This window comes from Sciurus carolinensis, chromosome 16 (assembly GCF_902686445.1).
Source record: "Sciurus carolinensis chromosome 16, mSciCar1.2, whole genome shotgun sequence".
Taxonomy (NCBI): Eukaryota; Metazoa; Chordata; class Mammalia; order Rodentia; family Sciuridae; genus Sciurus; species Sciurus carolinensis.
This window is the reverse complement of record NC_062228.1, coordinates 52,878,002-52,890,025: the sequence shown is the minus strand read 5'-3', so window position 1 is coordinate 52,890,025 and position 12,024 is coordinate 52,878,002. Positions and strand designations below refer to the sequence as shown.

The window sequence follows — 12,024 nt, the reverse complement described above, 5'->3', positions numbered from 1 at the left end:
TCACAGAACAGACCTACTCTGCCCTCCGCTAGGGGGAGCCCAACACTGACCAGGGTTTATGATTTCAGGTTTTGAGGGAGAAGTGGGGCTGGGGACCTGAACTTATAAGTTCTAAGGAGAAGGGATTTGGGATCTACTTCTGAGTCTTAGGGAGGAGCGGTCTAGTGTCCAGTTTGCTGGGTTCTTGGGGTGGAGGAGTCTGGGGGCCTGGATTCTGGGGCCCTGGAGGGAGTCGGGGTCTGAGAAAGGCAGGAGGAGACTGGGAGTAGCATCCTGATTGGTTGGAAGCAAAGCTGGCCTGGGCAATGGTTTGGTTTGGCTCGAGTCTGTGGGAAACAAGTGGACAGAGCAGGGATTGTTCCCCCCGCCCCGCCAGGGTTTTCCCCTCCCCATCACCCCCTGGGTTTGGCAGCCTCAGTTCTTCCCAGACCTTGGGGACTTGGGGACATTGCCCACAGCCCCTCCCCAGGCCTCTGTTTTCTACTGGGTTCAGAGCTGCCCAGTTTCAGGACCTGGGAAAACTGCCCCAAGACCGTTGAAAGACTGGCTGGAGGGTGATGCCAAGCAGATTAGGAGAAATCCAGGCCATGGATCCCTAGAGACCAACAGCCCCACCTCGGGACTTGTGGGAGCATCCTCTGATCCCTCAGCCCCCCACCCTCCATCCTTGGCCTCCCTCAGCCTGTGGAGCCCCTGTCCTTGTCCTTCACCTGGTGCTTTCTGCCTGCAATTTCCTGCTGCTCCAAGCCCTCTCCCACCCTCTAACCACCCCACCCGGACACGGGGCCCAATCAGCAGCCCCCTCACCTTCCAGCAACAACAGTCCTACCTGGACTGCATTGTGATGAGTCCCCTGTGACTAGTTCCAGTCTGGTCATCCGGTCCTCAAGAGAACCTGGCCCCACTTCTACCTGCCTACAGCATCCACCTCCAAGGTCTGGGAATCGCTTCCACTCAGTCTTCCTCAGGGTCCGGGCTGCTGTCTGAAAAGATCTCCACTTGTCTGCTTGCTTCCTGGGAGCACAGGTCTACCTGAAGCCTCAGGATGGACTGAAGCTCCTGGCTCTAAGGAGCTCAGGAAATATTAGTAACAAGGAGAGAACAGCTGACAGAACACTAATACAAACCAGCATCACCAAAACCGTTTGCAGCAGCAACAGTTCCCAATATGCAGCTTACTTTATTATTTTTATTTTTTAAATGTGCTGGGGATCAAACGCAGGGCCTCGCACGTGCTCGGCACGTGCTCCACCCCTGAGCTACATCCCCAGCCTCCATCAGTGACTTTTTTTTTTTTTTTTTTTTTGATACTTGTGATTGAACCCATGGATGTTTAACCACTGAGCCAAATCCTCAGCCCTTTTTTGTATTTTATTTAGAGACAGGGTCTCACTGAGTTGCTGAGGCTCGCTTTGCACGTGTGATCCTCCAGCCTCCCAATCTCCTGGGATTACAGGCATGCCCCACCAGGTCTGGCATCGTGGTTTTTTGAGAGGTCACGTGAGGGCAGGACTTTCTGCATTTTCCCTACTATGCCCGCAAGGCTTGGTATTGATCTCAAGGAAAGCACGTGGGTGAAGGTATTGGAATTGTTGAAGCATCCGGACTTTAGGGGTCTGTCCTCCTGTGTCCTCTCCAAGCTGTGAACTGACTTCATGAGCTTAGCAGGGACTCTTGGGGGCCCAGCTTCCTGCGTTGGACACTCACTGCAATAGCACATCTAAACTGCCAACCCAGGGGCTGGGTGGAGCTCAGTGCTAGAGTGTTTGCTGAGCATGCCTGAGGCCCTGGGCTCCATTCTTACCACCACCACGAAAAAAAAGAAAACAAAGAGTGAAGTGTCAACACAGGGCTTCTAAACTGCCAGAGGTCACTGCAGGTTAGCTACATCCATGATTTGTCATTTTACAGATGAGAACATCAGACCTTAGTGAAGAGCAGTGACTCATTGTTTTGATTATTAACTGTTTTGATTCTCCTCTTCACTCCCAGGACCCAGTTCCAGATTAGGGCTACACACAGACAATACCTGCTCACTGAATGTTGGTTGGACTGAATCTGTCTCTATTTTGGTCCCTGAGCTCCAGAAAAGCCACCACATCAAAGAGAATAAATACTTATTATTTATTTATTGATTCACAGATGAGAGTTCAGGCTAGTGCAGGAGGAGAGGGCTGAGAGCAGCTGGTGTGGTTGGAGCCCAGTCTGATTCCCCAGGAAGGTCAGGAGAGCCAGGGGGAGGCTGGGCCTGGGCTAACCCCCTCCACCACCATGGGTTGTTGCTAATCTCCCTTCAGCAGAGTGAGGAGCTGGTCAGTGAAGATGCCTGCGTATGTGCTCATGGCTGCAGAGCCCTTGCTATACAAGTCCCTGGGAAGAAAGGAGAGAGGTCTGAGGGAGGAGGCTGGGCCTGGACCCCCGGGTCTGAGGGAGGAGGCTGGGCCTGGACCCCCGGGTCTGAGGGAGGAGGCTGGGCCTGGACCCCTGGGTCTGAGGGAGGAGGACTGGGCCTGGACCCCCGGGTCTGAGGGAGGAGGCTGGGCCTGGACCCCCGGGTCTGAGGGAGGAGGCTGGGCCTGGACCCCCGGGTCTGAGGGAGGAGGCTGGGCCTGGACCCCTGGGTCTGAGGGAGGAGGCTGGGCCTGGACGTCCAGGTTCCTGCTGTGGTAGGTATCAGGGGCCAGGCTGTGTCTCCCACAGGGGAGACCATACCTGATTTTCTCGTCCATGTCGTTCAGGTATGTCTTCTGGTACAGGCCCTGGGCAGCCTCCTTGGCAGTGCCCCAGTAGGAAGAGAGCGACTCCTGTACCTGGGCCAGCAGAGGCAGGCTGGCAGGCTCATCTTGTGGGGGCAGCTGGGCCCCCTGGACCTCTGCAGGGGGATGGAGGGCAAGGTTAGGGGAGCTGCTGGAAGAGCAGGGGAGAAACAAGCTGGCAGAGGAGGGGAGGCGACCAGGCGGGGCAGGGAAAGCCCTGGACTGGAAGATGCTTGAAGACCCTCCAGAGACGCGCCTCTCAGGCCACTCACCACAGCCCAGCACCAGAAGGACCAGGAACAGAGCCAGGAGGAATCGTGTGCCCATGACGTCGGGGACCTGGAAGGCTGAGGGGTGCCGAGCAGCAGGGTCACCGGGGTGTGTGTGTGTGTGTGTGCGCGCGTGCGGTGCTGGGGATGGAACCCAGGCCCTGTGCATGCTGGGCAAGCTCTGCCACCGAGCGCCCCCCACCCTTGTCATGTCAATCCCAAGCAAGTTCATTCATTCACTGAGAAGCCGCCTTTTTTTTTTTTTTTTTTTTAATATTTGTTTAGTTGTTGATGGACCTTTATTTTATTTATATGTGGTGCTGAGGATGGAACCCAGTGCCTCACACATGCCAGGCAATCGCTCCACCTCTGAGCTGCAGTCCTGGCCCTGAGAAGCCTTCCCAAGGCCTTGAGAGCCCTGGTCCCTCAGCGAGCACCAGAAACCTCCTGCCCTTTGCCAAAACCCACCACACCCAGAGGTGCCGTGGAGCTGCATGTCCATCCAACCCGCCTGACGCTGGGGTTCCTCGGTGCCTGACCTGGCTCTGTTCTCTCCACGGGGCTCCTTAACCCTCATACCAGTCCTCAGGGGAAGGAGCTCTCAGACTAAGTGCACAAAATCACCGTTCACACGCTGGGGACGAGAGACCACAGTAGAGAACAGTGGCGATGCGACCCGAGCGAGACTCAGGATGGGAAACACACTGTGATTCTGAATTCCAGGACCCCGCCGCGAGCCTCACGCGACTCGAGTAATTTCGGATCTAAGAAGGTGGCCCCCTCCCTGCCCCTGCCCCGCAGGCCCTCTCTTACCGGACTCTGGCAGTCTGTCCTCACCAGCTCCCGACAGGCACCCGGGCTTTATACCCGGGAGGCCCACCTCCCTCCACGGCTGCCAGCCCCTTGGCCTGGGCCAAAGTCCTGGCCAACAGAGCCACTGAGGTGGGGCATGGGCGGGAAGGGCAGGAAGGACAGTGACGTCCACTACCAGGTCAAACCTCAGATAACCCCCAGTCTGAAAACTCCCCTTGGACAGAGTCGGGACGGGTGGGGGGCTGTGGAGGGGTGGGGGGTTCTGGGTGCCCATCAGGAATGGGGCCTGGGGTCTCTCTCTGCTGGGAAATAAGGCAGAACTCTGAAGGACCACCCTGGGGACCTGTTCGCCCCACCAGCTCTCCAAAAACTGAGACGCCTTGCAGTCTCCCACCCGGTGAGCCCCAGAGACCTGCCCAGCTCGCTCCCTGTCAGGTGCCGCCTCTCCCACTCCTTGATTCCTAGGCGGGTGGGGAGGGGTGTCTCTGGTCTCACAAAGGAGGAGACTGGACAGGGACACAGATAAGGCCTTTATTGGTTTGTGGGGGCGTGAGCAGGTTAATCCTGGGCCTGCTCCCTGCAGAGCAGCCGGGGGCACAGGCTCTGGGCCTTGTTCAGGAGGCTGTCCTTGGAGCTGAGGAGCCAGGCTTGTGTGCGTGGACCCAGGTCTTTCAGGTGATCATCATAGTAGGTCTGCATGAAACCCTGGAGAGCCCCAGGGCGCCTGCAGGACAGGGGACACGGCGGTTGAGGCCCCAGTCACCTCTGAAGGTTCTGCCCATTGACTTCCCCTCCCTGTGCCCCAGGGACCCGCTTTTCACTCTCACCTTCCACTGCTCAGCCCCCAGCGGTGGCCCAAGCCCACTCCTGCTCCCCTGCAGGCCTGGGAGTCCAGGCCTCCAAACTCTCCTGCCTCAGACCCGGGGTCCAGGCCCAGCCTCCTCCCTCAGACCCAGGGGTCCAGGCCCAGCCTCCTCCCTCAGACCCAGGGGTCCAGGCCCAGCCTCCTCCCTCACACCCAGGGGTCCAGACCCCAGTCCTCCTCCCTCAGACCCAGGGATCCAGGCTCAGCCCTCCTCCCTCAGACCCAGGGGTCCAGGCCCAGCCTCCTCCCTCAGACCCAGGGGTCCAGGCCCAGCCTCCTCCCTCAGACCCGGGGGTCCAGGCCCAGCCTCCTCCCTCACACCCGGGGATCCAGGCTCAGCCCTCCTCCCTCACACCCGGGGTCCAGGCTCAGCCTTCCCTTGGACCTTGGGGTCCTGCCTGCTCTCCCCAGCCTAGTGCCAGCACAGGCTCACCAGAACCACTGCCACCTCTCTTTGGTCCTCGTCACCAGTGGCTCCACCAGCTCCTTCACCTTGCCCCGCACAAGGCTCCAGTGGCTCTTCTCGGGGCCTGGCTGGGGGCTTGGGGTCCCCGTGGGTGTACATGCTAGATGGGACCAGAGAGCAGCTTGAGTTGCCAGGACCCCAGAATCCCGCTCCTCCCTCTCCCCAGAATCCCTACTCACCCTCTGTCACTCCGGGGGCCTGGCCTCCCTCCTGGTCCCACTGACCCTTTGCCCCCCCTTGGTCCACCCCCTCCCTCCACCCCAGGGCGCTCCTTCGCCCCGCAGGGTCTTCTCCCTCAGTCTAACTCCACCTCTCCCTGGCTCCTCTCGCCACCTGCTCTGCTGCCTGGGAGCAGCCCCAGCCCCCCGAGCCCTCCCTCGGCCTCTGCACACTGTCCGAGCCACCCACGCAGCAGAGGCGGAACCCGCAGTGGCTCTCTCCCTCTAGGATGGCGGTGGGCACAGCCATGCCATCAGCCCCTCCTGGTGGCCAGAGGGCCCATCACAGGTCAGTGTGCTTCATTGCACACACCTGTGGGTGCAGTACCCATGCCCCTGGGCATAGCCCTGCCCACCAGGCCACCCGTCACTCAGGTCCACTGTACACACTTGTCCAGAGGCACCACGTGACCTGCGTGGCTTGTGCCCATGACGGAACTGCCTTGAGACTCAGTTTTCCCTTCTGTAGAATGGGGGACTGAGGGTACCTGCCTCTCGTGAGAACTGTGAGCTAACACATGCAGCACGAGGGATGGAACCTTGTACACGAGGCACTATGTCCACGTCACAGGAACTTTAAATGCATGTGCAAAACAGACCTCCACACTGCACACTCACAGAAACCCTCACACACCGCCCAACACTCCAATTTCTTCTTAGTTTTTGGTACCAGCGATTGAACCCAGAGGCACTTAACCACAGAGCCACATCCCCAGCTTTTTATTTTTAATTTTGAGACAAGAGTCTCACTAAGTTGCTGAGGGCCTCATTGAGTTGCTGAGGTTGGCCTCGAGCTTTCAATCCTCCTGCCTCAGCCTCCCCAGCCGCTGGGATTCCGGATGTGTGCCACTGTGCCCAGCTTAATCTTTTGCACAGTTATACCCATAGGAGAAAAGCACACCAACGCGCACCAGTGCATCCTCCGGCATGCATATTTGCCACAACTGCACATGCTTCTGCTTGCACACACGCAGATAACCACTGTCATTTCCACTTCCAACCCCACATTTCCACTTCACACCTGGTCCCTGACACATGGAACCCCAGACACGCACATGCACACGCACACACCATCGGCCCCCAGGGCTGTACCCATGTCTACCAGTCGCACGAGACCCTGCTGCTCACCCACAATGCAGGCCAGGACCAGCACGCAGAAGCAGAGGGAGGGCAGGGCCCAGGACCTGCCTCCCAGCAGCGACATTTCTGGGGGTTCGGTCTCTCAGTCCCTGTGTGCTCAGTTCTCCAGATCTGGGGAAGGGCCGGCTGCACCAGCAGAGCCCTCCCACAGCCACCTCCCCACACGCCTTGGCAGGGACTTCAGAAAGAACAGCCCAGGTGACAGTGACAGAGGCCATGCCCGCCCACGCTGGCCTCTCTCCTCCCACCCTCCCAGCACCCTGGCCTGACCCAACACAGAGATTCTTTGGTCTCTTGCACTGAAGCAAGTTCAAATTCTCACTCTGCCTCATGAGGCAGTCCATTTTTTCTGGCCTCAGTTTCCTCCTCTGAAAAATGGGACCATGATTCACAGCTGAAGGTGCTGAACATGATTCGAGGAAAGCCCTGAATGGAGAGACCGGCAGTGAGGGTGCCCATGGATCAGGCCAGCAGTGGGTGTAGGACAGCGGCACAGTCCCAGGTCCCCAGACTGTGTTCCTCCCGTTCACCTCCTACCATCCTTTCAGCCCTGAATTCCAGCTCTTTTCTTTTGGCTGGCTCTGCCTGATAACCTGGCCTCCAAGCCCCGACTCCCTCACTGCACAACCAGGCACAGATGCTCCCTTCTCTGGGTCTCAGTGTTTCCATGTGGAAAATGGGAGGGTAATGGGCACCTGCCTCTTGGGGTTCCTGTGGCGACTGGGCAGGGTCCGTGCAGGGAAGGTCCACATGCAGAGCAGGTCAGAGGGTCCACCACAGGCACGGGCCTGGTGCCAGGTGGGAAGGAAGGGACCCAGCCACACCCCAGGGCACATGGTTTGGACAGGGATTGTGGGATGCCTTGGTCTAGGGATGCAGATAAAATACCAGACACCCAGTTGCATTTGAATTTCAGTTAAACAATGATTTTTTTTTTTCAAGACAGTTTTTTGTTTGTTTGTTTGTTTGTTTTAAGACGGGGTCTCACGATGTTGCCCAGGTTGACCTTCAACTCTTGAACTTGAGTGATCCTTCAGCCTCAGCCTCCTGAGTAGCTGCGACTACAGTCATGTGCCAGTCTACCCGGCAGAATGAATAATTTGAAAATTTTTTTTCTTCATTCTAGGAATTGGACTCAGGCACCCTATGATGGAACTCCATCCCCAGCCCTTTTTATTTTCAGACAGGAACTCACTAAATTGCCCAGGCTGGCCTTGAACTTGAGATCTGCCTGCCTCCGACTCCATAGTTGCTGGGCTTATACGCAGGCTCTGTTTTGATGGAACAATTCTGAGAACCTAATCTTGACTGTAACCTAAACGACTGTGCAAGAGGACGGTCCTGACCTGAAGCCTCCAGCAGAATTTGGACCTACCCGTGGTAGGTGACGAACATTCGCTGGAGTTCATTGCTCACGATGATCCACGAGATAAGATGCCCAGGGCCTGGGGTTGTGGCTCAGTGGTGCAGCGATCGCCTAGCACATGTGAGACACTGGGTTTGATCCTCAGCACCACATACAAATAAATAAATAAAATGAAGGTATACAAAAATGATAACATTAAAAAGAAAAAGATGACTACCCAGAGTTGCGGTTTGGGATGATGAAGAAGTTCTGGAAATAGTATCGATGGTTTTGCAACAACGTGAATGTACTTACTGCACTCGACACAAAAAAACGGATAAAATGGAAAGATGCCCGCCCTGTGGATGGCGCCACAGCGGAAGCAAAAGCTGAGGAGAACATGAACCCAGTGCCGGGTGTTCGGTTCAGAAACGACTCCTCTTCTTTCCAGCAGAGTGACGGGACACAGGTCACCTGACCGCTCTGGGCCTGTGACTTCACCACGCCTGGGGTTCAGAGACCGCTGACCATGTAGGCAGAACGTGGAGCGTGACAGAAATCAGGAGACCCGGCACAGGAAGGGCCTGGGGAGGAGCTCTGGATGGTCGGCTGCTCTTTATTTAGAACATGGACCAGAGCACGTGCTGTGCAATAGGCAGCGCATGGACACAGAGCAGGGTCATCAGGCCAGGAGGCAGGCATCTTTGATGTCCCCCTCCCGGAACCCCCTTTTTTTGGCACTGAAGGTTGAACCCAGGGCCTCTTTCCACTGAGCACATCCCCAGCCCCTTTTATTTTTGTTTTGAGTTGGGGTCTCACCAGGTTGCTGAGCCTGGCCTACACTCTCCGTCCGCCTGCCTCAAGCTCCTGAGCCACTCGGATGACAGGCTGGGCCACCCCGCCCAGCACAATCCCCTTGTTACACACGAGGACACTGGGCTGCAGCGTGGGGGCCCATGGGCACAGGGGCCTCTCAGGCCTCTGGCCAGGCAGGGACTTCCTCTGCTCCTCTCACCAGGACTCTAGAGGGCCAGAGGGACATGGAGCAGGGCTGGGGTGGTCACAGCAGGACTCTGTCCCCTGCCCCAGCTCCAAGGCCAGTGGCCAGGGAGGGCCGTGGGCTGTTTGCTGTTTGCTGCCCACAATGTTTGCTCATCCTAGTGACAGGGACAGGCCAAAGGTCACTCACAGTGGACTTCAGAGGCAGCTCAGATACACCTGTGGGGGCTGGGAGGGTGAAGGGAGCAGAGCCCTCAGCCCCAGGGCCCGAGGACTGGTGGCAATGGACCCCAAATCCCAGGGCCTGTCTGCTGGCAGACAGCGTCTCGGGCCACCGAGCATGTTCTCCAAGCCAGCGGGCCTGGCCATCAGCGCCAGTCACTGTCCTCTGCACTTGACCCAGGGTCCTCGCCCGCCAGGACCCCTCCCCTCACCCGATACCCACACACCCTCAGGGCTTTCCTCTGGCCTCTCTAACCACGCACCTCCCCTGCTGGCTGTGCTGAGTCTTGCTAGGGAACCAGGGGTGGAATAGATGGGAGTGTCCCCTCCCTGGGAAGCGTCCATCCATCCGTTCACTCATGTGGGAAAACTGAAATACCGCTGGCATCCCATAAATTTGCCCTGGAAGCCAGCACAGTGGAGCCCATGTGGGTCCCAGCGCCTGCGGGAGGCTGGGCAGGAGGATGGCAAGTTCCAAGGCAGCCTGGGCCTGAAGGAGGCCCTGCTCAGAGGAGAGGAGGAGGGCCCAGGACGCAGCTCAGGGCAGAGTGCTGGCCTGGCAGGCGCTGCCTGGGTGCCCTGCCCAGTGCTGCACACGCAGATGAATAAACAAGTGGGAAATGCAGCACCTGCCTAGGTCTTTAGTGTGCTCACAGGTGTGCACGGCCATCACCGCCTGTTCCAGAACATTCCTTCATTTCAGAGGGAAACCCAGAGGCCTCTGGGTCCTGCCCCATCTCCCTTTCTCCCTGATGTGGGCACCCTGGCTCCACCTTCTGTCCTGTGGAGTCGCCTCCCTGGGAATTTCACATGAGTGAATCAGACGGATGGTTTGGAGTCTGACTTCCTTCACTACCTCTCGGGTTTTCTTATTTCTCCTCTCCTCCTCTCCCCTGTCCTCTCCTCTGCTCTCCTCTTGTGTCTCTCTCTCTTTCCTTCCTTCCTTCCTTCCATCCTTCCTTTCCTCTCTCTCTCTCTCTCTCTCTCTCTCTCTCTCTCTCTCTCTATCTATCTATCTCTATCTCTATCTCTTTTCTCTCTCTCCTTCTTTCTTTCTTTTCCTGGTGTTGGGGATTGAGCAGGGGTGCTGGGTTACATCCCCAGCCCTTTTGACATATCTTTGGAGACACAGTCTTGCAAAGTCGCCCAGGCTGGCCTTGCACGGGGTGATCCTCCTGCCTCAGCCCCCCACCTGCCGGGATCACAGGCCTGTGCCACCACACCCTGCCTGTTGTGGAGCTTTTGAGGAACAGCTAAGAGTTTTCCCCAGGGGCTTCATTCAGCTACTCTATATTTGTTTTTCTTTCCTGCACCAGGGATTGGGCTCAGGGGCACTTTACCTGGGAGCTACATACTCAGCACTTTGAAATGTTATTGGTTTATTCTTTCTTAAGTAGATACACGTCTTTGAAAGTTGCACAGGCTGGACTGGAAGTTGAGAGCCTACTATGTTTCACTCAGCTTTTCTGCTGTTCCAACTCAAAGATGAGACTAGAACAACTTTAGGAGGGAAAGTTTATTTGAGGGCTCACGGTTTGAAAGGTCTTTGTCCATAGAAGGCTGACTCCATTCCTTGGGGCTCGAGGTGAGGCATAACATCATGGTAGAAGAGAGTGCCAGATGGAAGCAGCCCGCATCCTCAGGAAGGAGAGAGAGGAGAGAGAGACACTCCATTCTCCAGATACAAAATACATGCCCCATAGCCACGCCCCCATGCCCACCTGAAGCCACACCTACCACTTGAATTAATCCCATCCAGGGCTCATTCAGTGATGGGTTAAGACTCTTACAACCCATCGTTTCTCATTGTCTCACATGGGAGTTTTGGGGGGCGCCTCACATTCAAACCACCACATCCACCTCACCCAGTCCCCAAGCTGCTGGAATCAGGAGTGGACCCCTGGGCCTGGCCCCAGTTCTCTTTGGCTAATTCCGAATCATCTGGATTTCCATCCCACATCCCCTCACCCCGGAATCCCTGCAGGACGCAGGGGCCTGGCCAGGTGCCCCAGTTGGGAGCCCCCCTCCCTGCCCTGGCCACCGAGGGTGGTGTCAGGGCGGGGGCTGCAGCTGAGGGGCATGGCAGCGCCCCTCCCGACATGCGCCATGCGCAGCGGGAACCTCTGTACATCCGGGACCTGGACTCTGGGAAGCTCCTTGCAGTGACCAGGGCCCTTTGCTCTCACAGACCCTGAAGAGCACCAGTGTGCAGTCTCTGAAGTCTGGGATGGGAGGGTAAGACGCCAAGTGGGACTTGAGGAGTGGACGGTGCCTGGCACCCGGTGGCTGCAGGCCGGCCTCGCGGTGGGATGCCAGCGTTCCTTCCTGGCTTGGGAAAGGTGTATTTGGTTTTGTTTACGGTGTCGCGGATGGAGCCCAGGACCTCACACCTCCTGGGCAAGAGCTCTACCACTGAGCGACACTTCCAGCCCCAACAAGTGCTTATTGGGCACCTACTATGTGCCAGGACCTATGGTAGGAACTGGGGCACTGCAGGGAGACAGGTGTGGGGCGCTCGCCTGTAATCCTAGTGACTCAAGAGGCTGAGGCACGACGATGGAATTAGGAGGCCGGCCTCAGCCACTTAGCGAGACCCCAAGCAACTTGACAAGATTCTGCCTCAGAATGCAATGTGGAAAGGGCTGGCGATGTGGCTCAGCGGTAGAGCACTTGCCTGGCCTCCGATTGGCCCTGGGTTTAATCTGTGTCTCCAACAGAACGACCAAGGAAAGACAGGTTCCATGAGCATGGCTCCTAAGAACTGGAGCCAGCGGGTCAACAGGCCGCTGATGAAGTAGACATCACACAGTAGAGAAGGCAGGTGGGGGGCAGAGCCGGGGAGCGGCTGGAAGGCCGGGGCTGCAGTTGGGTGGCAGAGTGCATGCCAGCAGGCCAGGGGCCCTGGGGTCCAGCCCAGCACACAGAGGCAAA

The 12,024-nt window shown here is 57.5% G+C and overlaps 2 protein-coding genes across 3 annotated transcripts; both read right to left on the bottom strand.

Annotated features, from left to right (window-relative positions):
• Positions 1-2,102: 2,102 nt before the first annotated feature.
• Positions 2,103-3,898, bottom strand: Apoc2 (apolipoprotein C2). Its single transcript, XM_047529240.1, has 4 exons — positions 3,839-3,898; positions 3,029-3,103; positions 2,713-2,872; positions 2,103-2,370 (listed from the first exon to the last, which is right to left on the bottom strand). Exons 2-4 carry the CDS (start codon positions 3,081-3,083, stop codon positions 2,283-2,285), a joined length of 303 nt encoding a protein of 100 aa, XP_047385196.1. The 5' UTR covers positions 3,084-3,103; positions 3,839-3,898; the 3' UTR covers positions 2,103-2,282.
• Positions 3,899-4,355: 457 nt separating this feature from the next.
• Positions 4,356-6,713, bottom strand: Apoc4 (apolipoprotein C4). Of its 2 annotated transcripts, none has more exons than XM_047529241.1 (3): positions 6,459-6,713; positions 5,137-5,269; positions 4,356-4,562 (listed from the first exon to the last, which is right to left on the bottom strand). In XM_047529241.1, the coding sequence occupies exons 1-3, from the start codon at positions 6,589-6,591 to the stop codon at positions 4,397-4,399; spliced, it is 432 nt and encodes a 143-aa protein (XP_047385197.1). In that variant the 5' UTR covers positions 6,592-6,713; the 3' UTR covers positions 4,356-4,396. The 2 variants fall into 2 exon arrangements, with proteins under 2 accessions (XP_047385197.1, XP_047385198.1); XM_047529242.1 differs by having other exon boundaries at positions 6,516-6,704.
• Positions 6,714-12,024: the final 5,311 nt, after the last annotated feature.

What these genes read in the sequence shown, in the direction of transcription:
- Apoc2 (XM_047529240.1), bottom strand. Translation starts at nt 3,083, where the DNA reads ATGGGCACACGATTCCTCCTGGCTCTGTTCCTGGTCCTTCTGGTGCTG. An exon ending in CCTTCTGGTGCTGGGCTGTG is followed by an intron (nt 2,873 to 3,028) that starts GTGAGTGGCCTG and finishes ATCCCCCTGCAG; the next exon opens with AGGTCCAGGGGGCCCAGCTG. An exon ending in GACATGGACGAGAAAATCAG is followed by an intron (nt 2,371 to 2,712) that starts GTATGGTCTCCC and finishes CTTTCTTCCCAG; the next exon opens with GGACTTGTATAGCAAGGGCT.
- Apoc4 (XM_047529241.1), bottom strand. Translation starts at nt 6,591, where the DNA reads ATGTCGCTGCTGGGAGGCAGGTCCTGGGCCCTGCCCTCCCTCTGCTTC. An exon ending in TACAGCCCTGGGGGCCGATG is followed by an intron (nt 5,270 to 6,458) that starts GTGTGTGCGTGT and finishes GGTCCCATCTAG; the next exon opens with CATGTACACCCACGGGGACC. An exon ending in GAGAGGTGGCAGTGGTTCTG is followed by an intron (nt 4,563 to 5,136) that starts GTGAGCCTGTGC and finishes CCTGTCCTGCAG; the next exon opens with GCGCCCTGGGGCTCTCCAGG.